At 38.0% G+C, this 27,570-nt stretch overlaps 1 protein-coding gene across 6 annotated transcripts in view; it reads left to right on the forward strand.

The window, feature by feature from the left end:
- The window catches only part of pkp4 (plakophilin 4), a 276,311-nt gene extending 249,513 nt beyond the window's left edge, over positions 1–26,798 (forward strand). For all 6 annotated transcript variants that reach the window (XM_087989074.1, XM_043693802.2, XM_043693805.2 and 3 more), the window contains 7 exons: positions 4,246–4,396; positions 12,481–12,676; positions 13,861–13,945; positions 14,039–14,165; positions 22,682–22,813; positions 24,119–24,192; positions 25,535–26,798. In XM_087989074.1, the coding sequence (XP_087845200.1) occupies positions 4,246–4,396; positions 12,481–12,676; positions 13,861–13,945; positions 14,039–14,165; positions 22,682–22,813; positions 24,119–24,192; positions 25,535–25,783 (1,014 nt within the window). In that variant the 3' untranslated portion in view covers positions 25,784–26,798. The remainder of the gene's footprint in view (positions 1–4,245; positions 4,397–12,480; positions 12,677–13,860; positions 13,946–14,038; positions 14,166–22,681; positions 22,814–24,118; positions 24,193–25,534) is intronic.
- The last annotated feature ends 772 nt before the right edge of the window (positions 26,799–27,570 follow it).

Below are 27,570 nucleotides of genomic sequence, written 5' to 3' on the forward strand. Positions count from 1 at the left end.
TTCTTTTGTGTTTGTCCACTGCACTACTTTGCAGCTGACCATAGAATTATAAAATTTTACATTACAAAGTTGATCCTTTGGTCCATCATCAACTGTACCAGTTCTCTGGAAAGCGATGCCCACTGTTCCAATCCCTTTCATCCTGTTCCTTTCACCATAACCAAGTATTTTTCCCAAATCTGAAACTTGCATGATATACAACCACTGGCATGGATTGGTTGACCAAATGAACAGTGCCTCTGTTTTATATTCTGTCTAATTTTTCAAGAAGTAATTGTAGATTCTACTTTCAGCATATTTCTAGTAGAATATTCCAAGCTCTGTATAAAAGAAAACTCCTTTTGTTGGTGATATTAAATTTGTCAACCTAGATAAAAATTCACCATTCAGTAGAAATATTTTTCCCAAATTAGATATCAAAACTGCTTTAACATCTCTCTTCATTTGTAATAATAAAAATCCTAATCTCTCATAACTAAAATTTCATGTCCCACCACTCTATCATCTCAGGCCATCATGTCTTTAATCTCTTGCTATCCTTGATATTCCTTTGAAAATGTTGTAAAGCTAAGCAATGTTATTACTGTAACTTAGCCAGTAAATTATGCAGACTTGACATTACTGTTATCGGTCTTCATTCTATTAAACCTAAAATTCCACACATTTTATGACCTTTTCAACTTGTCCTCCCATTTTGAATGTCAGGAGAGGGAGCATTGCCATTATTTTGTCTAAGCTAAATTTAACAAGGGTTGAGGTGGCACTATATTTCCCAGGCTTTGCTGAGAATAGAGGCTTCCAAAAGGGAAGTTCGGTTGTTGTGAAGTTGCACTTGATCAAGATGTAGTTGTAGTAGCTGCAGATCATGCTTTTTGTCCAGTATAAACATTAATAACCCAGATTTTATGTAATGGCAGTATTCATCATTGAAATCAGATAAAACTCTGCATGACCCTACTGTGATCCAGGGAACAAGAATTTCACCTGTGGCATCATTCTCTCCTGGTGAAAGTTACAGAGTCACACCAGCACAAGCTAGCTCAAGTTGAAAGACGGGCAGTATGGGTATGGTTACAAAAAATGGCTGCTATATTGGGTGGACAGGACTATTTATTATATTAATTTTACAAATTTTTAAATGTGAGCAGTTTACATATATAATTCTCATCAGAAAACTCATCTTTAATAATGTAAAAGCCTGATACATCATGTTTAAAATGTCATAGAAGTTACCTTTTAACAAATTTAAGATTTTTGTGAATTTTTATGTTGATAGCTATTTAATATATCCATTTTAACTTTAAAATGAGAGATCCTGCTTGTAAATTGTTTTGAAGTTGTGACGAAGCCCCATATATCTCATACGGATGTAAAATTTAAAAGTGTGATGAATTAAGGCAGTTGTCCCAAATAAAAGCCAGTTTCTTAATATGATTTTGAAGTAACAAAACGTTCAGAGTGGAATTGGGTGCTTCAAAACAACTTGTCATTACCACACTGCAATGCGTATGCACTCTGGAAGTTACAGAGATCTTCCAATGTCCAATAGTTGTCATTGTTGAATATGCTACTGTTTTTGGCGATGCAAAATCAAATGCATTAAATGATTTGCCTTGTAGTACCTTAACCTTGCCACTGTGTGGAATTGTTATGACTTTAAACTTAAATGGAAATTGTTGAAATGTTCTTTCATTTCTGAACAGTAGGACACAGACTTATGTCTCCAGATTTCTCCATTTGAAACTAGCAGTTGGTACAGATATAACACAGTGACTCCCTTGCAGCTTCATTTTGGATTTTCCTTCCCTTCCCCTTCCCTGTTCAGTATTTGGCACAACTCAGTTTTATGTTAAATTTTCATGAGTAAATTGCCTACTGATTTAAAGCAAATTTCAGACCACATCGTTAATAATTTTTGTTATTTGTTTGAAATTATTACAAAAAGGATTATTGGGAGGTCGTCTATTTTGACCTTCTTAGTTTGTGTCCTCCATCTGTTGTCTGTGGAATCCATCCCAATAGTTCAACTTCAGGCCAAGACTAAAAATAAAGCTGTGCATGTACCATGGAAATGGTATTTTCAGTCATGTAAAGTCCTGCAATCCCAGTCAGGGTTTAATAGAATTGAATGTGTCTTATTCTCAACAGAGCAGTTTTGTTGCATATTATGGCTATTCAGTCTAGCTATTTATATATTAAATTCTGTATGTTCCACCTATATAGTGCATCTAGGCATCAGGAAAGGCTGCAGCTGGGAGAGGCACACCTTATATGGAAACAATACAAACTGAGGGAGCAGGGAGCATTGATACCAGAAGAATGAAGGGAAAGGTTAGGAGAATTTTTCTTCTATGCAGAAGATTGTTAGGACTTGGAATGCTTTACTAGCAACATTAGTGGAAATAAAATTTGTCATATATTTTGGAAGAAAAGTGGATGAATAATTCAAAATTAAACATTTGAAAGAATATGGAGAAAAGTGAAGATCTGAGGAGAAGTAAAAAGCTTTACTAAACACAGTGCAGACACAGTGAGTCAAATAGCTTCCACTAATCTGTATAATTTTGATTCTTTGGGATCCACTGGAGATAAAATAACTCAGTACTAACGGGATCAAACAAAAGCCTCTTGGTCTGTTTCACTTAGATATTCACTAAAGCTGCCTAAGTGCACCTTTATTGTATCTTTAGATTCAAAACACTAAAATTAACTCAGACTTTTTGTTGAATTCTTTTGACGGAACATGTATCTTTAGGCACTTTACTGAAGCTTTATTAAGTTAGTATCAGTAAATTCTATTACATTTGTGTAAAGTTAATGTGAAATATTAAGTTGCATTGCTAAAATTCTAATTAGAATTAGAATTCCAACAGTGTGGAAACAGGCCCTTCAGTCCAACAAGTCCACACCGACCCTCCGAAGAGTAACCCAAACCCACCCAGGCCAATTCCCCTGCCCTATATTTACCCCTGACTAATGTACCTAACCTACACACCCCTGAACACTGTGGGCAATTCAGCATGGCCAATTCACCTAACCTGCACATCCTTTTGGATTGTGGCAGGAAACTGGAGCACCCTGAGGAAACCCACAAAGACAAGGGGAGAACTTGCAAATTCCACACACATAGTCATCCGAAGTTGGAATTGAACTTGGGTCCCTGGTGCTGTGAGGCAGCAATGCTAACTACTGAGCTACCCTGCCACCTTAAATTGTCAAACTTTGTTTTTTTTACAGAATAATGAATAAGCTTTTAATAGAATGGAAGAAGTGGTTGTGATGGGTCTGAAAATTGGAAAATATTTATTTTGGTCATAGATTATGCTAGCTATATTACATAAATATAAAACTTTATTGTCATATCCAGTTCTACCAGAAATAAAATATGAGAATACCTGTGCTAGATGCAGAGATTTTCATCTGTTGGACATTTCTTAAGTGATTATGTAATATTTCTGCTAACTCCTGATTAGTAAAGTTCTGACAGCGCTTACATTCCTTGGTGAGGTAATTGCATATGCAGCAATCTGGTTTCATATTTATATAGGTTTAGGAAGCATATAAGTAGTAGACATTGAATGTAAATTAAACTCCATGGGAAGGAAAAAAATTAAAAAGCAAGTGTCAGAATTAAGAAATGTAATTCAGCAACCTTCAGAAGGACTTAAAATCATTTCAACCCATCAGTGCTCATTGGGTAGGACATTAAGAAATGATGGAAACAAGTGAAGGGGAAGCAATCCACATGTAGTCTTACAGCTGCAACTTATTGGTACTATCAGCTGGTGAAGTCACTCTTTTAGACATGAACAACAGAAGGCATAGCTTTGCATCTAATTTCCATGCTTTCTCGCATTATGGGCACTGATCATTGCTCCATTAAGGCTTCCCCTGTTCAGTTTCATAGTATAACATGCTGTAATTGGGTTACTTGGAAACAGCAATTCTAGATAATGATTAGTCACACCTTCATGTAAATCTGTTCTATCAATCCCACTGTTGCAAAATATCTGAGAGATGCAGGATGTAATAATGCATAATAACTGGATTTTGATCTTTTGGAAAACTGAATGAAAATCCAGAAAATATTAGATGATCATGAAAACTGGCTCTGACATCTTACACATTAATGTTTAAAAGTGGCTGTAGAACTAAGTCTAGATGTGTTTAAAGGTATTGTGCTTCAGTTTAAAGCTTTGAAGTTTTGACTCAATTTAATTTTATCTTTCCCTATCCTGATGTCAGTGGGCAGCATACATACGTGCTGCAGTCAGAAAAGAGAAAGGCCTTCCAATCCTTGTGGAACTTCTGAGAATGGACAATGATCGGGTTGTTTGCTCTGTTGCTACTGCATTGAGAAACATGGCCCTTGATGTACGAAACAAAGAACTTATAGGTATGTGAAAATTAAACAGTATTTCACAAGTCCAAAATGCTTTGTTCCAGATTTTGCTTTTAGAATAATGATGATGCTGTCAGTGTTCACTATTAAGGTGCAATAAATTGGGCGGCACGGTAGCACAGTGGTTAGCACTGCTGCCTCACAGCGCCAGAGACCTGGGTTCAATTCCCGCCTCAGGCGACTGACTGTGTGGAGTTTGCACGTTCTCCCCGTGTCTGCGTGGGTTTCCTCCGGGTGCTCCGGTTTCCTCCCACAGTCCAAAGATGTGCAGGTCAGGTGAATTGGCCATGCTAAATTGCCCGTAGTGTTAGGTAAGGGGTAAGTGTAGGGGTATGGGTGGGTTGCGCTTCGGCGGGGCGGTGTGGACTTGTTGGGCCGAAGGGCCTGTTTCCACACTGTAAGTAATCTAATCTAATTGGACAGTACTATTCTGAGTAGTGTTCAATTTCTTTTAAAAGTAAAAACTAATTTTTTTCTCTTTTATTGTCATGTTTCTCCTTCATTACCTTCTCTTTAAATCATGTACAGAGAGAGAAATAAATCTAATTCTGCTGTAGACTGTTTTCAATGTATTTACTGAAGAACACTGCTATTTGTCCAACTCACTGGTAGGCAAATACTGGATCAGATTCCTGATTACAGTAAGTGACAACTGTCAAGCAGACAAATAATAAGGATAAATTTTGGGCTTTTTTTTCACCTCCAATGATGAACATTAAGTTCTTGGTAAAAATAAAATTGTTGGAACTGCATTATTTGTCTGTGCTCAAAATATGGAATAACCAGGACTTTAGGTAGCTGAGGCATTATTTCTACACTCTTGTATTCTATATCATTAGATATAAAGGCTGGCATTTAATCAGCTGCCTTGAGTATTTTCTGCTCCCAGTCATGACATTATAGTGATGTATGTAATTTAGCACATGGAAAGTACTTTACTGTGCCCTCCTTGGGTCCATTGAGTGAATTCACATTTAGCACAGTTCTGTTCTCACAAAAGGTCATTGACCTGAAATATTAACTGATTTTTTCTCTCCATGGATGCTGCCTAACCTGATAAGTCAGTATTTGTGTTTTTATCTCCCCGTTCAATTTGATGACCCTCTGCAATGCTAATGTTGTACAGTAAACTCACAGGGGATCCCTGGTGGTATGTTGGTTGGCATTAAAATCTGCCAGTGGTTTGAACCTGAGTGTTAGTGTGCATTGACAGAATGGCAAAAAAAAAAGCTTTAAAAAGAGTTTTCCAATATTCAACATATCCAGATTTCCCTTTGCCAGAAATTTGTTTGTGTGCAAAGATTTTAGTAGTTGCCGTGCCTCATAATTCTTAGTCTAAATTAAAGAAGGTATATTAATAATGCCTAACTTGGGAGTTTGCAGCTGCTATGCCATTAGTTCTCACTTTACCATATGCAAGTACATTCTTCGCGGGCAGTTCCACATGGTCAAACTAAAAATGAGTTCTCGGGTGACTGAAGAGCCCGATGCATGATCTACAATCTATGCCATAGGTGGGACAGACCGTGACTGGGGGATATAGGTTACGATGCTCACATTGCCCATTCTCTATCAACGCAACTTCAGCTTGCCATTAGCAAGGAGACCTAAGTTAATGTACCTACCACAACCACTTCTGGCAGCTCATTCCATTTGCTTACCACCCACTGTTTAAAAACGATGGTCTGTTTCTGTGCTGTATGACTCTGACTCAATTACAGCAAAATGAACTACAGCCTAATTCATTTTGTCACCAACATCAATATGGCAGCAACAGAAAGAATCAGTACAAAGGGACACAAAGACTCTGATAAGAGTGCCCTATTCAGCTAGCACCTCAGTGTCAACCAAACAATTCCCAGTGACCCACAGTATTTAGAGTGCCTGGTCTGAAGGCCTTCATTATCAGCATATTGCATATGCTGGTATTCCATAATCCCATGTGGTTCAGTATCAGAGGCCTTGGTGAAGTCAAAGGTGGCCATGTATAATGATTGATGCTGGTCCCTGCATCTCTTGTGTAGTTGCCATGTGGTGAAGATCCTTGTCTGTTGTGCCATTTTGAGGGCAGAAATCACATTACACTATGAAATGAACTTTACAGCCGCATGGAGAAGGCAATTGAGGTTCTTGCACTAACTTTCACTGTGACCGACGGCAGAGAATTTGTTTTCTCTAGTGACCACAGTCAAGGCTGTTACATTTCTTGAAGATGGTCATGATTTCAACATCTGGGAAATCTCCTGGCATATTTTTCTCTTTCCAGTTAAGGGAATTTGGAGAATATAATGACATTAATAATGCTTCTCCAACAAAATCTGCTCCAGATGTCTTGTTGTTCTTGAGCTGTTGCATGGCTTTTTCTACTGCACATGTTTGTGTTGTTTGAGATGTTGGTGGGGAGCATGCTGTGGGATGGAGTTGAGCCCACTTGCATTGAACTTGGGGTCTGTGTTAGGAGCTCTTTAAAGTGCTCAATAGAGTAGGTATTGACTGCCTCTCTGTCCTTGATGAGCACCTCTCCATTTTGGCTGGGAGTGGAATAAGTTCTTGGGTGTGTGAATTATAGATAGTCTTGACTACGCTAAAGAAGCCACACACACTGATATTGGCTAGCTACTGAATTTCCTGCACTTTCTCTACTCACTTCCTGCTGAATAGATCATGGGTTGTTTAGCTGGATCTCTCACTTCTGATAGTGATTTCTAGTTCTCAGGATGGGTCACTGTTTCAGATTCAGGCATATTGTGCACTTATGGCTTATTAGCTCCTGGAACTCATCATTCTTATTGAACCGGATTTGGTGTTTCCTTGTTGAGTGACCGATCATCCCTTTGCAAGTGCTGATTATGAAGGCCTTCAGACCAGGCTGAACATCCAGGAATTATCGGTACTGTGGGTCACTGTGAGTTGTCAGGTTGGTACTGAGGTACTAATTGAATAGGGGACTCTTAGCAGAGTCTTTGTATCCATCTGTGTTGATTTTCCTGCTGATTCTTTCTGTTGCTGTTGTTGCCATAATTCATGTTGGTGACGAAGAATGAATTAGGCTGTAGTTCATTCTGCTGTAATTGAGTCAGACGTACACCATGGAAGCAGACCCTTCGGTCCAACCTGTCCATGCCAACTAAGTTTCCCAAACTAGTCTCATTTGCCTTCATTTGGCCCATATCCCTCTGAACCTTTCTTATTCGTGTACCTGTCCAAATGTCTTAAATGTTGTAATTGTACCCACATCTACCACTTCCTCTGGCAGTTCATACCACATACAAACCACCCTCTGTGTGAAAAAGATGCCTCTCAGAAGGCTTTTAAATCTTTCTCCCCTCACCTTCAAAATTAATGTGCATACAAGCCCCCTACCCTAAGGAAAGACCTTTGCTATTCACCTTATCTAAGCCCCTCACGATTTTATAAACCTATATAAGGTCACCCCTCAACCTCTTATGCTCCAGTGAAAAAAGTCCCAGCCTACAACCTCTCCTTATAACTCAAACCCTCCAGTCCCAGGAACATTCTTGTAAATCTTTTTTGCACCCTCGCCTATAGCAGTATTCCAAAAATGACCTCACCAAACATCCCGTACAACCTCAACATGACATTCCAACTCCTCTCTTCAGTAGTCAGTAGGCAAGCATTCTAAATACGCTCTTAACCACCCTACCTACCTGTGATGCAACTTTCAAAGAGCTATGAACCTTAACCCCGAGGTGTTTTTGTTAGATATGGTGTGGAGTGGTGTGTACGTTAATGCTGGAGGTCAAGTGTGAATTTATTGGTCTCCATTTGGTGTTTAAGTAACAGAATGTCGAATTCTTCCCCTCCCTTCAGGCAGTCTTGCAATCATACTGTACTAAACGTTGCTCACCTTGTTTGCAGAAGTCTTTCATTCCGTTAGGGATTGGTTAGCCCAGTGGAATTACAGATGTCATGACATGGACAACATATCCTTGCAGTCCCTCACTTGGATAATGTCATAGCCAGTGCAAGGAGTGAGGGTGTTCCCACAAGGCCTTGTAGTTGTCTCTTTGACAGAACAAAGTGTTGCGTACAAGATCAGATTCTATACACTTTGTCAAGAGCAGAGTACTGTTACTCATAGATTTTCTACCCACAGGTCTATGCCCTATCCAACACTGGGGATGAAGTTACTAAGAAGGATTAGCCTGTCACTTGCTGGAACCCAGGCCAGGGATTGTTTGAGATTGTGCAATTTCTCGTCCTGTTGTGTTATACACATTAAGCACTATATCACATTATTTCTGGGCAAGAGTGAGCTGAAGGGTCATGAGATGTTTGTTTACCCCACATCGGGACTCTGAAATGGCTAATTAATTTGTTTTAATGGTAAAGACGACCCTATGAAGGCAGCACTCCTCTTGATGATCATTTAATCACCACCTCATTGCTCTCTCAGGGTGGCGCTATCAATATCAAAACATCTGTGCTCCCAGGCAATCACAGTACAATATTCCAGTCTATTGCTGGAGGGGTTGTCCATAAGTTCCTAATGTTCCATGTTATTAATTTTTTTTTGAAGGGTAGAAGATGCCTTTTAATGTGGGGTAGCAATTGTACACCAGCTACCATAAGGACCTAATGGAGCAAAAGGCCTTGGTCCACTGACAAAGATCTCCAAGGGGTTGGTAAACCTCCAGGCTCCAAAGTGTAAGCCTTGGACATAAAAACATGCATTCTCCTATCATTGTCAACACTGTCAAAAACAAAAAGGGCTTCAATGTAGCAGCTCTGGAAAAACCATTATTGTAAATAAAAAATCCTCTTCGTTACTTGAATCCTTTTACCAGCTCCAGCTCAAATATAGTAACAGCTCTTACTCCCTGCTCCACACTAGTTGGCCTACTGCAGTTCCAGGTTAGCACTCAGATCTGTTCCATCATTGGTGAGCGGTTAAAATTCTCTTGGTTGAATTGAAAAATCCTTTCAACCTTATCTGCATAGAAGTAACGAAGAGTATAGACAGGTTATAGATGAAGTCAGAGGAACTCTAGCCTGGGTGGGGATTTCAGCTGCTTACTTGGATTCAGTCACACAGAGGGTCGCTCTTTTCGTTCGTCTAGACATAAGCTGTGGCCTTGCACGCACAGGCTCTCTCAGTTCTTACTATTGGAATGTGTGGATTCCGCCCACTTATGGGTTCAATTTCAAACCTGTAATTGGGAGATTTACAACCTTCACTGCACTTTGGCTTTTAACCCCATGGTGATAATAATGATGATGAAAGCTGTGCGTCATGTCCACAGACGTGAATTGGGCCGAAGGACCTGTTTTTGTGTTGTATGATACTGACCCCACCTTACTCTAACTTACCCCTTTCCCTCTCCTGTGTGGCATAACCATAGGTAGGACCTTGAGGGAGGCATCAGGAAAAGGTGACACAGTTCAGGAATGGTTTTCCCCTTTACTCTCCATGCTCTAATGTTATAACAAGATTCGGCCTCTGGGGACTCAGTGTATGAATTCCAATATTATTCAAGGAATGAGGAAACTTGGGAAGCATTCAAAGTAGACAAAAGTGAACCTACTTTCTCTTGAATTTGCTAAAAAAAAAATCCTGCCTAACCTTTCAGAGATGACAACAAAATAGTGAGCAAACTTAGGTCTAATTATGATGACAATGATCAACAGGTAAGCTTCAATGGTAAACGGAATACAGCAGTTCCACAATAATTCAGAATTAATTCCTTGGTAATTATAACTTCTCCAGATAGAACAAAAGCTCCAGGAGGGATATGTTTTTGCGTTTATGTACAGAAAGTTTGAGTGGGTCATGATTAAAGTATAATAATTTATTATGACATGAAATCATACTTTCTGCCCAAGATCATTTTTTAAAAATTAAGTTTGAGATGGCATTGTCCCGATGACTAGGGGCATTAAGAATATTATTGATCTGTTTCGTGGAAGGGTAAGTGAACTTCTCATGTGGTGGGCCACAAACCAGTGAATCACAAAAGGTCTAGCTCATCACCTCATAACAGAAGAAAAATATAGACAGCTTATCAAGCCAGATTTGAAAAGAGAACCTAAGAGAAAGGAAGGAACTATGCCCATCATGAGTCACAAAGCAATGAAGTTTGAGATTTGATTATTACTAGCTGTGCATATTCATTTTGACAAGTTCATACAATAAGAAGAGATTTGAATCTCTGAAATATTTCAGTACAGCCACTGAGACCGAAAAAGTTGAGTTTCAGAAAACATGATATTTCATAATGATTGCAATGTCTTTTTTCCTTTTACTGTATAATATGAATGCTGGAGCCACCATAGAAGTAGGTTACATTGTGTGCTTACAGGAGTGACCAATGTTACTTGACCCAAGAGCAAACCTGAGGAAGACCTATAAGTTTGTAAAGGAGCATTATTCCCAGAGAAGGGATATTCATTTGGAATGAACCTAAGTCGATTTTAATAGAATTTTGAGAGCTCAATTTTACCGTAAATTCATGCATTTGATGTTATCATTTAAGTAATGTTAATATAATATAGTCTATTGGCTGTGGGGACAACATGAATGGAACATCTCTAAGCAATTTGTGTCTGTCAATGGAGCAATTAGAATTAGATCATATAAGAAACAAGAAGGCCTTGCAAAAATTGTGGTGCCCTTAAGGTGCACGCTTGCATGGTACACAGCAACGGACTGCACAGTGCAGCAGTTTGGTCATGCAAGCTGAAAAGACATAGCTACTGAAAGGAGTTGTAAAAATCTTGTTTGTTTTGTTGTTATCTATGGTTCTGGATTTGTAATTAAATAATTTGTGGTTTTGCTGGCTTACTAGTTTCTTATTGGTTGTGGTAGAGTTCCTAGCTGTCTAATGCTAATTGGGTACTTGAGCAAGTCAACATGAACTTGCAAATGGTGGTTCTTTAAACAAATTAATAAAACATGATAAAGTAATAACAAGGGTCACTAGACCCAAAATGTTGACTCTGCTTTCTCTCCACAGATGCTGCCAGACCTGCTAAGTTCCTTCATCAATTTCTGGGGTTTTTTTGTGTAATAAAACATGATGGTTGATTCATGAGGCACCAGGAATCCTGGGCATGCCATATATAGTTCAAGTTGAAGTTACTCTAAAGATGAAGCTGTGAATTGTGCAGACTTTTTCCTTCCCAATAATTTGCATTATAATCCAAAGGGACCATAGATGGCTGCCTCTCTTGGACTACTTCGCCGTTTTAAGATGTATTTTGTCAATTTAGCCAATTGTATTTGCAGTGTTCCTTGTGTTACAACCAGTATATTCTACTTGTGTTTTCTGGATTTCTGTCTTTCTTAAAATTCTTTCTTCATATGTGCAAGTCTTTCTGTGTATGAATATTTTTCGGTATACTAAGGAAAGCTATCCAAACAAATGTTTACAGATTTCTTCTGTGTTATTAAAGAGTTATAGCTAGAAATGGGTTCAAGCATTTTTGCTACATACAACATGACATCCTAATTTCTCAGGGCAGGCAATGTGACTGCAACAATCTTTAAGAACTTGCAATACTTCTAAGATGGAAGTTAGACATCATAAAACACTCGCCTTTTCATGGTTCTATTATACTCAAGAAATTTGTTCACTAATCATGCATTCACTCGTCAGTGTTCATTTGAGATCATCCAGTAACATTACTATGAATTAAAGAGAACCAAAGAGAATTGCACAATGAGCTGGATGGTTAAAGAGCAGGGAAGGTATCTTTAATCTCTGACAGCAATGAACAAATTAACAATCCAGTTTAACAGAGTTCTCAGAATTATTTGTAACAGCCCAAAATTTCTCCAAGAAATAAAGGGAAAAGCCACAGTACAATAGATTCTGATACATTAGCAAATACTTTCAGTCTAAGTCACAATATCCTTTGCTATTGTAATGTTAGTGCAACAAAAGGCAAGAGACATATATTGCAGTGGGAGAGGAGCAGCGTGCTTTAGACTGTTTCAGGTTAATTGTTTGCTTTTGAATGTTGACATGTTTGCAATAGAACCACTGTGCAATAAAGAACACAGGTGGAAATACAATTAGTGTTGTTTAATAATTCAATATTAACTTTTTTTGGTCCAGGCAAGTATGCAATGCGGGATCTTGTGCATCGTCTTCCAGGCGGTTCAACACTAATAATGCTTTCTGATGATACTGTTGCTGCTGTTTGTTGTGCTTTACATGAGGTTACTATTAAGAATATGGAAAATGCCAAAGCTTTAGCTGATGCTGGAGGAGTCGAGAAACTTGTAAATATTACAAGGGGGAAGGGAGAAAGGCAAGTATTCAACTGAAAAACATTGTGATAAATACTGCATTTTGTATCATCCTCTTTATCTTTCGTACATTATGTTAATGTATAGCAAATCTAAGCTACAAATTAGTTACTGTTCTGTAGCCTATGGTAAATTTTTTTGTCTCATTTTTGATGACTGTTGGCTATAGTTGTGCATTAACTTTACATTTTATAAAAAACCTGTTGGCCTAAGAGCTCTTAGTACAACTTTGCTTCAAGAAGGTGAAATGTACTTGACCATTTCTATTCACTTCTCTGGGATGATGGTACCAACGTTTAAAGTACAGATCATGCAAAGCACAAATGACCCAACAGTTAATGTAGCTAATTTAAAGTTTCTCAACTAGCAGTTATCCTCCCTCCTGGAAGGATGCTCAAACAGAAATTTTGCAAGGTGATAAAACATTTCCCTACCAATAAAAATTAACCACTCGGACATTAGTCATATTTAATAACGCCTGAGAGTTGAGGCTTTCAATGGCAAGAAATTAATGTTGCCTTCTCAAACTGAAGTTGTCTATTATCATTTTGACCCTTGCCAGTACACCCAGGGATTGAACAGACACAATAGCTATCAAGAATGCTTTGATGATTTATCATTAGGATGGGTTACCAACCTGAAACGTTAGCTCTATTTCTGTTCACACATGCTGCCCGACAAGCTGAATATTTGACACTTTTTATGTTTCCATTTTGGGTCCAGATGAGTTGTAAATGACAGCAATATATTCTCCACAATCTATTGGCAGAAATCTTGGCTGCAGTGATTGTGATCTAATGCTGTCGAACAACATGCTGGGTTAGGACCGTTATAATGTATCCAGTAACAAATGAGATGCCATTCCTTGAGTGTCTGTAAAACTTCGTGAGAAAAGTACAGGAGGTGCAGTGTAGGAATGTGATAGAGTGGGATGGAGAATTAAATGTCAAATGACGAGAAGTAATGGTCACCCTTGCAAGTTAAACTGAAATAATAAGCTATACATATTAACAGGAATGGGCTGTATGGCCTTTCAATCAATCTTGTAGCAGACAAGTGCTGCATATCTTTACTGAGGTTTTATTCTGAAATGCTTGTCAGCATTGGGGGTTACCATCCAGTTTTGGAGGCTTATCTGCCCAATTTTAATTTTCATATTTGACATTTTGTTTGGTATTTTATGAAGGTATTCGCTGAAAGTAGTAAAAGCAGCAGCTCAAGTTTTAAACACATTGTGGCAATATCGTGACCTCCGCAGCATTTACAAAAAGGTAACTTGCAATAACATAAAGAAGCATTGTTTTGTTTAGAAGTCAATAATCTAATCATTATAGTTTTCCCACCTGATCATCTTGTATTTGCAGGATGGTTGGAATCAAAGCCATTTCATTACACCAATTTCTACTCTGGAACGTGACAGACACAAATTCTCTACATCCCACCCATCCTTATCAACAACTAATCAGAATATGTCACCTGTTCTTCAATCTGGTGAGTAGTTTGTGATTACTTAAATAAAATAAATGCTGTAACCTGAACTGCTACTCTGCAGATGTGAAAGTAATGCAAATATTTTCTAACTGAGGTGCCAGCCTAGTGAAGCTGCATCATAGCTACTGTCACAATTTAGATTTTACTTTGATTTGGAATCAAAAATACAATTTCTAAATTTGCAAATGATTCCAGTTTATGGAATAATGTGTAGTAATCAGTAATGAAGAAAATTGCAAGGAATTTCAGGAGAACAATAATTGAAAAATGCAGTTCAACAGATAGAATATTTAGTTGGAAAATTTAAGGAAGTCACTTGTGACTTGTCTAGTGCAAGTTTAGGTGGGATAGAGGAACAAATGAATCCCTAAGTATAAATACATAAGTCACTAAAAGTTGCACTACAAGTTAGCAAGGCTGAAGAGTTTTTTTTTAAAAAACAAAGCAAACCAGATGCTAGATTTTATTTGCAGAAGGAAGTCTGAAGGTTACGCTGAATATACATCGTTTGAAAAGTCTGGAAGTTACGCTGAATGTACATCAGGTTTTGGTTTGACCACCCTTGGAGTAATGCATGTGATTTAAATCATTGCATAATAAAAAGGATGGATTTATTATTTCATGATGAGGGCATTGTTAGGAAAGCTAGCATTCATTCCCCCATGCCCAATTGCCCTTGAACTGAATGGTTTACAGGGATCATCAAGAATCAATCACATCGCTGTGGGTCAGATTCACATTTAGGCTAGACTGGGTTAGGATAGTAGATATCCTTTCTTAAAGTGCTAGGTTCTTTTTCTTGAGATTTTTGCACACTTGATGCAACTGCCAACTCCTGTGAACAGTCAAAATTTATTAAACAAGTACAAGCTTTTGGAGGAATCCTTAACACAGTTCGCAAGGCTTGCAGAGCCATGTTAAGAGATCTCTCTGAACAAGGGAACAGTCCTCCTTTATACAGGATTTTACAGCACAGTCACATGCCACCAAAGACACAATGTAGTGATTTGATTATTTCCGGAAACAATGTGATTAGATCATTCCTTAACTACAGGATCTGATTTAAATTGTTTCTTAACTGCAGAGTATGGTTAGATTCTTAGCTGCAGTGTTCTTATTCTTTCCTCACTGCAGAAGACGGTTATTTAAATTGTTACTTAACTGCAGGAGATGGCTGTGTAAGTTGATTCTGAACTGCAGGAAATGGCTATCTAAGTTTTTACATTCTCTCTGCAAGTCAGAAACAACCACCCTCTTCCCCCCCCCCCCCCCCCCCCCCCCCCCCCCCCCCAGGACATCCAATTTCTTACAGGTCAGCAGAACAAATTAACTCTTTAACATCTCAAAAGGACACTAGTGAACCAGATGAATTTTTGTTTACAAAAATCAATGATACTTTCATGGTCAGCATTACTGAGGCTGGCTTTCAATTCCAGATTTTAATAATTGAATTTAAACTTCACCTGCAGGCACCTGAAATTTGAGCCTTTGTCCAAAGAGGAATAACTTAGGCCTCTGGAGTACAGGCTCACTTATTTACTACTAAACCACAGGCCCATTAGAGAGAGTACCTTTTAGAAGGATAGTAACCTGAAATACTTCGGTATACATATTAGGAAAGGATTGGCAGGCTGGCTATCTTTTCTTGGTTTTAAAAATCAGGCTGAGGGGTGATCTGATAGGTTAATGTAGACACGTAGGAGTAAGATGGGCCATTTGACCCCTCAAGCCTGCTTCACCATTCAATATGATCATGGCTGATCATTGACGTCAGTTCCCTAATTCTGCCCTTCCCCATATCCCTTTAGCCGCAGAGCTACGTCTACTTCCTGCTTGAAATGACAACATTCTGTCCTCAGCCGCTTTCTGTGGTAGTGAATTCTACATGCTCACCACTGTCAGGGTGAAGATATTTCTCCTCATCTCAGTACCAAAAGTACCCTTATCTTTAAACTGATCCCTGGTTTTGGACTCCCCAGCATCAAAACACCCATCCTGCATCTAACTGGTCTTGTCCTAGAATTTTATAGGCTTCTGTGCTATTCCCCTCATTCTTCTAAACTCCAGTGAATACAATTTTAACCAAGTCAATTTCTCCTCAGATATTGGTCCTGTTATCCCAGGAATCAATTTAGTAATCCTTTGCTCCACTCCCTCTAAAGGAAGAACATCCTTCCTCTGATAATGAAACCAAAACTAACACATCATGTTCCAAGTGTGGCATCATCAATGCCCTATATAATTGCAGCAACTCTTCCATGTTCCTCTTCTCGAATCTTCCCACAACAAAGGTCAATTACCACCTTTACTGCCTGCTGCACCTGCGTGCTTACTGGTGCACGAGGACACCCGGGTCTCGTTGAACATTCCCCTCTCTCAATTTACAATGATTCAAATAATAACCGGCCTTATTATTTTTGCTATCAAAGTGGATAACTTTACATTTATCCATATTATATCTGCCGTGCATTTGCCCACTCAGCCTGTCCAAATCACATCGCAACATCTGTGCATCCTCCTCACAGCTCACCCTTGTTTGCATCATCTGCAAATTTTGATATATTACATTTAACTTCCTCAACTTAATGATTAAGATATGTTGTGACTAGTTGGGATCAGAGTACCAATTCCTGTGGTGTCTGTTAGAACTTTGAATCTCTGAGCTTCTCCACCCACTCATTTGAACTCCAGTGAAAACACTCCTAACCGAGTCAGCCTTTCCTCATACATCAGTCCTGCCATCCCCAGAATCAGCCAGGTAAACCTTCGCTGCACTCCCTCAAAAAAAATATGTTCTTCCTCAGAAAAGGAGTCCAATTCTGCACGCACTATTCCAGGGAGATGCAAAAAAATGAGAGGATGCTCGAGTGGAGAATAAAGACTAGTACGGACTGTTTGGGCTAAGTGGCCTGTTTCTATAATGTATATTCTGTGTTATTTTCTCTGACTTGCTGGTAAGAAATCCAGTCGTGCATTCTATAAACACCATCTTCATTGTGTTAACTATTTTGATTGACCTTTTGGATTAAGCTCCATTACTATTGGTATAGTACTTGTTTGATCTTGCTATTATTGTAGATGTTGTTCAACAACTTTATTTTAGCAGTGCACGTGTAGTGCAGAATTATACAGCTGTTTAGTGATTCAGCTTCAAACTTTTTCTGATAAATGCTTGCCTTAAACTGGGTCCATAAATTTCATGTGAATTGTTCAGATTATAAATGTGCTAGAATATAAAATCTGCACCTTCAGGGTCTAAACCATAGCAAAAAATGCATTTCTTGCTTGATAGTATACTAGATTATCTGTGCTAATGTTCAATTTTTTTCATTTAATTTTGTTCAGTAAATTAACTAAACTTTCAACTTGTTAAATTCTCACATTATTAATGTTAAATTGAAATGTTCAGTCAATTTTAAGCCCAAACCTTTAGGCACAAAGACCAAAGCCGCTCTTGTATTTTTCTTCCACTCTGAGGCTTGCACTGTATCTTTTATATTTTAATGCTTTCTTTACAGTGACATCAGGATCCATGATACTGAAAAAAAGAAAATTCCACTCTTGCGTTTTTCTTTGGAAATGTTATTTCATGCAGAACTACATTTTTCTCAGCCCCAATTCTTTGTGCTGATTCCCACAATTTTAATTTGCACAATTTTAAGTACAAGTATGTGCTAATGAGGTTCTCAGGAAAATGCCAAGCAAGCTTTCACCAATATCAATGTCAAAACAGAATCAAGTTTCAGAATAAGTCAAATTGAGGCAATTTAAACCTTTGTATTAGTAAATGCCACTTCAATTGTTATTAATACCTAAAATGCCTGTAATATTAATGACATAAATGTTATAAACTAAATATTAAAAACAATAAGCAAGTCTAATTGCATTTATATAGCACTTTTAATACAGTACATTTCAGAACATAGGAACAGGAGGCCATTCAGCCCTTCAAGCCAGTTCTGCCATTCAATGAGATCATGGCTGATCTGTGGCCTAACTCCATGTATCTGATTTTGGCTATATCCCTTACTACCTTTGCTTAACAAAAATTCATCTACCTCAGATTTAAAGTTAACAACTGATGAAGCATCTACTGCTGTTAGTGGAAGAGAGTCCCAAACTTCTACTATCCATTGTCTGTAGAAGTGCTTCTTAACAACTCTATCTTGAACAGGGAGAAAGTGAGGATTGCAGATGCTAGAGATCAGAGTCGAGTGTGTGGTGTTGGAAAAGCACAGCAGGTCAGGCAGCATCCGAGAACCAGGAGAACCGACGTTTTGACCAAAAGCCCTTCAGGAAGCCCTTCCGTTCCTGATGAAAGGCTTTTGCCCAAAACATCGATTCTCCTGCTCTTTGAATTCTGCCTGACCTGCTGTGCTTTTCCGGCACCACACTCTCGACTCATCTCTCATGAACAGTATGGCTCTAATTCTCAGATTTTATCCTCTAGTCCTAGAATCCCTAACCACTGGACATAGATTATCTTTATTTACCTGGTCTTTTCCTATTAAGATCTTGAAGACTTTGATCAGATTATCCTTTAACCTTCTAAATTCCAGAGAAAATAGGTCTAACTTGTGTAGTATCTCCTCAAAACTCCTGAAGACCAAGTTTTGTTGTAAAACCTACAGTGTAGTCCCTCGAAGAATCATATATCTTTATTTAATCAATATTTAATCTATTAATATCCCTTTGTAATTTTGTTTTCATTTACACTCCCTACAATGCTGCCTAACTTGTGTCACAGCATACTTGGATATATGACTTTCTTATGAATTATCCAAGTCATGAATGAATAATATGAATTCCTAACCTGCTTCAGAGGAGTGTTTTTGAAGAAAATGTGACAGTAAGCCATGACACTTAAAGATATGCGGTCCACACATTATTTGAAGAGACAGAGGAGAGAGAAGTGAGTTTTTTTAAGGAGGCAATCCCAACACTTAAGGTCTTGGCAGCAGAAGGCACACCTGTCAATAATGTTATCACATGGGATTAAACATCTCCCTTCCCCCCCCCCCCCCCAAGCTAATTTAAACCAGCAATGCAGAAGAGATTTACCCCGTGCAGTAATCTGTTAAAATTCGAGAGGCCAAGAAGTATTTAAAGTAAAAATTAACAACTTTATTTCTAAAAGCCTAACCAAGAATAATTAACAACTATTTACAACTCCTTCCTCTGACCTATCGTTTATTTTCCCTTCTATAATACTAGTCCAATAAAACCCCGATTTAAGATTTACAGAAAAATTCAAATTTCAAAACCAGTCAACTGTAGAATCTTCTCTTGGTATCTTCCTCTGTTGATTTGCTCTTCAGGTTGGTGTTAATCTTTTTTCCTGTGCAAACCCCTTCACCAAATAGGTACCTCTCAGAGAGTTCTTACTAGCAGCCTACATCTGTTGGTCTTTTGGCAGTTCTCCCCTACCTGTTCAATTTTGTTTCAGTTTTATACCCCAAAGCATCTGATTGTGTCATTGGCTTTTAAGATTGTCAATATGCTAAATTTAAACTTGATTGGAGCTTGGTATTTTGGGGGTATAATTTAAATTGATTGGCCGAATTTGAATTTGTTTTGTTGTCTCTAGGCAACCCAGCTAACCGAGCTGTTCAACCAAATGTTACATTGTTACCTTATTCAGAACTCTTGGTCCTGTGTCAGGTAGTTTTGCTGGTTTAACTCTCTTAAAGGTACAGTATCTCTTACACCTGCATAACAACAGTAACATAGCGGTTAAAATCAAGATTGCTCAAGAGACCAGAACTACATGACCATGTATCTGGAGGAGATTACAGATATGGGAAAGGCAACATCATGGAACAATTTGAAAACAAAGATGAGAATTTTAAAAGTAACATGTTGCTTAACTAGGAGCTGCTGTAGATCTGCAAGTGTAGAAGTGACGGATGAACAGAGCTTCATAAATTTGGGCACAGGCAGCAGAGTTTTAGATTGCCTCAGGCTTAGATTTAATGTGGAAGGGAGGGCACCTGCCGTTTTGAATTAAGCTTTGTTGGAGTAATGTAGAGGCCAAAAGCAAAGGTTAAATTGGGATGGTCCTGTGGATAGTGTTAAAGATGGGGCTAAATTTCAAGTCTTGTGGGTCTTCCTTGGAACTGGAAGTTTTAAATGTTTTTCTTCACATATAAGAAGCCCAATGCATGGAAAACGTAGCAGGAAAGAAACTTCTATAATTTAGTTTTGAGGACTAGCAATAGTTAAGTGACAGATGTGATAATTGTGTAGGATGAAAGAGAATAATAAACAGTGAAATTAAAAAATATCAATGACATGGATGATGTGTAAATCTTTACAGTAGGTCAGCAGAGGGAAAGGAAAGTATGGACAATATGTCAAGAAGATTTTAGTGGACAGGATAGTGTTAGAAATAAAAGACAGATGAAATCCCTGCTACACAACATTGTGCTGGACAAGTGTGGAACCCCATTCTGGTTGATGCTGTTTGAGAGAAATGAGTACTATGGTTGGGCATGGTTATTAAGGTCAAAAGGTGATAAATTATCTGGTTGGAAAATAAGGTGCTCTTTCTTGAGTTTCTATATTTAGTAGAATATAGGAGAATGGAATAGATATTCTGAGTGGATCTCTCAGCCAGCCAGAATGAAAATGTGCAATGCCATCTGCAATTAACATGCCTGATGTAAAGGAGACCAGTAAAAGAGCACAGTAGGTTAAGTTTTTTTTAAAAAGTACCATTTAAAACTCCCGCCCGGTGGGTGTCTTTGACTCTCAGCATGGTCATGTATGAAGTGAAAGGGCTGGTGTTTCATCTGCTGTGCATATACTAGGAGATAACAGAAGTAGGAAATGGTGTTGTAAGAAGTAGATATTGATATTGGGCTAATTGTGAAGTGGGCCAAGTGATCATGGAGAGCGCAGTCCTGCAGATTGCTGGGAAGGGAAGAAAGAGTATATTTGGTAAGCGGGATTGTGACAAAGGTGGTGAGCAATTTTCTTTTGAAATGTAATATCAATGAGGCAGAAGAACTTAGGAGAATGATTGAGAAATGTGCAAATAGAATAGACACGGCAATGTGCTCTACCATTGAGAGAAATCTTTGAGAGGCAAAAAAATGTTTTTAAAAGTGGCATTGTCTGAGTAGGTGAGACGAGGAACTAAGAGGAGAGGTTGAGGTCGTTATGGATTGACAAGTGTTTTTGTGATGGGAGAGGTTGTGCAGGGTTCAATGTTAGGTCCTTCGCATTTTGCGGCATATATCAATGATATACACTTAAATTTAGAAGAAGTAATCAGAGGAAGATGGGTGGAACTTATCTGTGGAGTGGTCAGGTAGATAGAAAGTGGAGCATGGAAAAATGTCCAGAGACTTGTGAGATGATGCATTTAAAGATGACAAACAAGGCAAGGGAAACACAGTAAATAGTGTGAAGTTGGCTGTCCCTATAAATAGAGAAGCCGAGGAAGGGACGGAGTCAGTGATGGACCTTGCAAAAGTAAAAAATGGATGGAAACTAGATATAAAATAATGAAATTCTAAGCTCAAGATTAGAACAGAATACAATGCTGACTGATTTCAACTACTGGGAAGGTTATCTTCCATTGGTCCTTGCTATGTGGCTTTTATAGGGTATGCAGCACTTCTTTACTGTAGCCCAATTTGAGGTCTCATTGCAACATCTTTTATTTGGAGGAAGTTTATGAATTAAAAACCATGTTGAAATGAGAGAACACATTCAGTCATAAGAAAGAAGACAGTGATGATGGATGGAAATTCATTGGATCTATATTCGTCGAGGAGAAAGTGAGGACTGCAGATGCTGGAGACCAGAGTCGAGAGTGTGGTGCTGGAAAAGCACAGTAGGTCAGGCAGCTTCGGAGGAGCAGGAGAATCGACGTTTCAGGCATAAGCCCTTCATCAGAAAGCGTTTATGCCCAAAACGTCGACTGTCCTGCTTCTTGGATGCTGCCTGACCTGCTGTGCTTTTCCAGCACCACACTGTGGATTCACAATTCATAGAGCAGAGTACCACATGTCCAATTTCTAGTGGACGGGGTAATGGGGAAAAAAATGATTGAATACCCATAATGAAATAGATACAATTAGGACCAAGAAACTGGAAATGATATAGATGATGGAGACCCTCCACTTTTAATAGAGACCTTTTCTCCGCATTTCTTTTCACTGCCACTGTTCACCTGTAAGACTTTCTGGTTGTGACAAAGAGTGAAAAGATAAGAAAACTTAGTCGAACATCCTCTCCCCAGAATTTACCAGAGTTGAGTATTTCTGGAATTTTTATTTTATTTTTTTGGTTTACAGCTTCTGCAGTGTCCTGCCACTCGATGTTTTTGGATTGCCACATTTCTGTCTGTAGAATTTTGGTGTGAGCTATTTTGATGCCACATTTTCCATAAATAAATTGTTGGATGTAAATTGTTTGAGCTCTTTTGAGTTGTGAAAGGTGCTACATAAAGGGCAAGAGTTTTTGAAGTTTGGTTTCTAATTTGCTGTAAATATAAATCTTGTTCACAGTGGCGAGCACAACCTCTTCACCAGCACTCTTGGGAATTAAGGATCAACGTTCCAACTACGAAAAGGCAAAGACGCCTATGCAATATTACAACAGCCCAGGAGACAATATGACACAGACAAATTTAACTATAGGTAAGGAATGGAGCAATGACAGTTTTGTTTTTAAAGTCTGGCAGTTTTTTGGAGTAGAAATTAGAGTTCAACAAATCGTTATTCATATTATTTGAAAAAGTGCATTATGTGATGTTTCAAATGTCATAAAATGCAATACAGTTAATGTATTTCACATGGTTTGTGGCACTCAAAGGTGCCTCATTGTATTTACAATATCTGTTACATGAGGGACTGCCCATCAATGTACTTTATAGGATGGCCTTAATTTGGAGTTTAGGAGCCTGCATGGAATCTTTGCTGCAATTTCTCCAGCCTTTAGCACATTCCTTACCATGTAGTCCTGGACCTTGAAATGCAGCTGTCCACATAGTCTGTGACCCACCTAACAGTCACCATGTCAACTTCATGTGTAGTGTTTTAGCATTGGTGCAAAGTCATGTGGGTTTTGCTTCACATTAGACGTGGATATTGTGGTATTGAAGAATCAAATGGATACTTACAACAAGCTATTACATACAAACATTACAATCACAAGCACATGAGTGCTTGCAATAACATTAAACTGTTAGAATATAAGAGTAGATGCTTATAGTAGCACATCAAGCTTCAAGTGATCTGGGGTTAGATGAAGTTTGTGATCTTACGTCATAATCTATTATCCAGGGATGATGTCATGAACATGTCCCTTAAAGATATACAAACTGTGAAACGTGACAAGTAAAACAACTTCACACTGATGCTCCATTAGAATGTATGATGTGTACCTTCTATTTGTTTTACTAAACAGATTCTTTATTAAACTATCTTAAAAATACTAAGTACTTTGAAGTAAATTTTATTTACCTCCATTTTCATGAGGCATTCGTGGCACAAAGAATTTGAACCTGAGTGGTAGTGTTTAACCATTTTAGAATGCTTACTTTTGTTGACAGGATATTACAGGAAATCTTTTATAATATTTTGTCACATGTATTTAATCTTATTTAACTTTGCCAACATTTTGTATTCAGTCTTGTTCACTCTTCTTTGCACTTTTCAATGTTAATGCATAACACAGCTGGACTTCCTGTCCTAATAAAGGTTAATATTATTACTCCTCAGTCATCACTAGGTTTACCATTGCCAATCTAAAATTATAAATTCTTAATTTAAATTCAGAGTGGCAATGCATATTTTTTTATTTTCTAATACTTAGTTTCCCATAGTTTAATTTTCTTTCTAACATACAACCTTTTGGCTTACATACCCTGACTTTTGGCTACTAATTGTAAACACAACTAATACATTCCTCTTCCATATTAATCGAAATGTATTGTTATGTAGGTTCCAGTAAGCCGTCACCTATTTACATAGGTTCCTATTCTTCACCAGCAAGAGAGGAATCAAGACGACTTCATGTAAGTGTTGCAGTCCTCGAAGGAAAATAAGTAGAACATTTTTATACCTGAGCATTCCACCATTTTGAAGCAGTATAATACAAAGTACGAGACAGAAAATCAAAAGTACTACCTGTAATTTAGATTCAACAATAAAAAAGACACACGTGCATTTCTCTCTAGCAGTTGAGTCTATTATGAATTGAGTTTATGCAGGACCTATCTATTTTGCAGTAAATATTTTGACCAACAGATAAATTAATGTTAAAAATTTCATTAAACGTTAATATTGTGCAAACAAATTTGCAGGTTAGGATCACAAGTAAATTTACTGGAAAGCATTAGATGAGTACTCAGTATTGTATCTGAGCTTTCTGTGTTATCCAGGAATTTGTGACAAGTCATTGAATGCAATCTTCATTTTCTAGCTAAGCGCATTAGGTTTAACTTGTTTTCCTCACAGGTTTGATGGTTGAGAAGAATTATGAATTCCAGTTTTGCCACTTATTTTTAATCATTTGATAATACAGAACTTGAATACTGTTGAAAAATGACTAGATTCTTTTCAAAGCTTTTCATCTTGTACTCATCAAGGCAACTTGCAATAATTACCCAAGAAAAAGGGAAAAAAAACATTATACTGGATAAGAAGATAATGCTGATTGGTTGGCAAGTGGACCTTCTTAGTAAAGGTGTTGCCATGGAAAATGCACCTGTTAGTGATGACTGACAGTTGACTGCAGGTCTTGCTTAAATTTTAAACAAGGCATGTTGACTCTGGCATTGCCAGAGAAAGAATCAAGTGTGTGGCTGTCCCCTGGTTTATTGAGTTGAAGCAGGAGCAATATATGTACATATTTTTCCTGTCTGCAAAGAAATGGAACCTGTATATTAATATATGTAGCTCACAGAATGGACAAGTGCACCATACTGCATGGCTGACTAAACAAGTTATTAGCATAATTCTTTGCACATTCAAGATTATTTATGCAGAATCCTATCTAAATTGGATACTGGGTTTTCCAAGCCTGGCCTGCTACTTAGATCCCAAATAGAGTCATAGAGATATACAGCACGAAAACAGACCCTTTAGTCCATACTTGTCGATTGTATCAAATAGCATGTTCCATTTGCTGTTCACATCAAGCAAGGTACTAAATACAACCAACTAACACACATTTGCATGTTAATGAAACATACTGAATAAACTTCATATATCTTGAATGGGGACACATCTGCTCTGCTTTTAATTCATTTGTTTAAATATTTTTCTTCTTTTGCTGATATTAAGTATGTAATAGCATTATACCACTGATGTTTGTGCATCTGTTAATTTTTCCTTATTAACTTAACCTTGTTACAGCATCCACAGATGTACTATGGCCAAGAAGAATCAATCAGGAGAAATTATGACGCATATAGATTGTATATGCAGTCTCCACACTGTTATGATGATCCCTATTTTGATGACCAAATTCATTATCAAACTGCCACTGATTATACATCACAACATGGACTGAAAACATCAACTAACTACGTGGACTTATACTCTGCTACACGGCCGCCTTACAGAGCAGACCAATACCCAGGATCCCCAGATTCCTGGGTTTAACACTTGGAAGGAAAAATAAAAGAACAATATATTATTGCTCTGATTGTTTCTGATTATAAGTGATCATCGATGTAAGAGATTTCTAGTGGAGACAATGTGAATGTAACTTTCAGGAAGGAATTCAGGATGTGATTTTTAACATTGAAATCATGGAAGTAAGTGCAAAGGAAGATTGATGGGAGAGTCTATAACTCTGTATAGATGTTAGATTTCTTATGTGTAACTCTTGTAATTTGGTGGAGGTGTAGGCCATGTGATGAAAGGTTTGTGGTGGAAGAAAATAATTGGAGGAAGTATGGGCCAAATAAAATATGAAACTTTTGTGAATAGTCTCACTCTGTTGGTTTGTACAGACATTTTGAATATATACCCTTCTTGTTTAACTGAAATAATGAGCCTTCAAATTATGTATTCCATTTCCCCTTGTAAATTTGCTTTCTTTGGTGTAAATATGGAAATGCCATATGAACAAGGGTTGCTGTTATTTCAGAAAGCAGTATCCTATATCGAAATTAAATTTAAAAATCTAAGTGATATACAAAAGATGAATTATTCTAAATGAAAATAAGTCACATTTTGTTTTAAAGGAGTTTTGGAATTTCAAAGAACATGCATTTCTCAGTGAACTGAATACTTATTTTTCCATTCCCATTCTGTGGCTACTTTCACTGCCATTTGCAATATGCATTTATAAATAAATGTGATCATTTCATTCACTGAAGTTTTGTGCTCAAGTTTCTGCTTATTGGAAAAATTCAAGGTAGAATTGGTGTATCTGGTATCTACATGGGCATATTTACTAATTTGGTACTTCCAGATTGGAAAAGCTCATCTTAAAATCCATCCAGCCTTTTATTTTTATGACTATAAAGTGTTTTCCATGGTATATGTTGATACATGTAGTGAAGATGTTGAGTTCTTTCTCTCCTATCACTGCTGTTTAAGAGTTAGCACTCATTGTTCTTGTACTTTTCACCCATCATTGGTAATTAATAAATTGCAACTATGACTCTGATTCTAATTCATTAATTTTCCAAATCTTTTTTTTAAAAATGTCATCAAACAAACCCATCAACAGAGCAAAATCCAAATTATTTTTACGTCGAGGGCCATTCTTAAATATTTCTCTTCGAGCTACCTTTTGAATTTTTTTTGAGGGCTATTTTTCATTCTCACGAACTCCTTCATTAGGCAAGGCACAGTCATGTATTTGTGTTGTATGGAGTATTTGAGTTCAGAAGCTGATTTTAAAAAAATATCTTATGTTCCTCAATAATTATTCCTTATTCCCAATTCCTCCACCTCCATTGCATCTATTCCCAGGATGACCAATTCCACCTAGAAAGTCCCAGGTGGCCTTCTCCTTCCACGATCGCACCTTCTCTTCCCACGTGGTTGACGATGCCCTCCGATGCACCTCCTCCACTTCACACACCACCGCCCTTGAACACCACCCCTCCCAACGCAACAAGGTCAGAACCCCCCGGTCCTCACCTTCCGACCCACCAACCTCCGCATACATCGCATCATCCTCCGCCATTTCGCCAACCCAAAAGGACCCCACCACCAGAGATCTACTTCGATCTGCACTCCTATCAGCGTTCCAAAAAAATCATTCCCTCCACAACTCCCTCACCAGGTCCACACCACCCCCCACCCCACTCCTGGCACCTTTCCCTGCCATTACAAAACCTGCACCCACACCACTCCCCTCCCCTCCATTCAAAGCCCCAAGAGATCCTTCCACATCGTCAGAAATTCACCTGTACCTCTACCAATGCATCTAC

Source organism: Chiloscyllium plagiosum, unplaced genomic scaffold (assembly GCF_037043375.1).
Source record: "Chiloscyllium plagiosum isolate Xiang-an unplaced genomic scaffold, Cpla_swu_hap1 HiC_scaffold_7, whole genome shotgun sequence".
Classification (NCBI taxonomy): Eukaryota; Metazoa; Chordata; class Chondrichthyes; order Orectolobiformes; family Hemiscylliidae; genus Chiloscyllium; species Chiloscyllium plagiosum.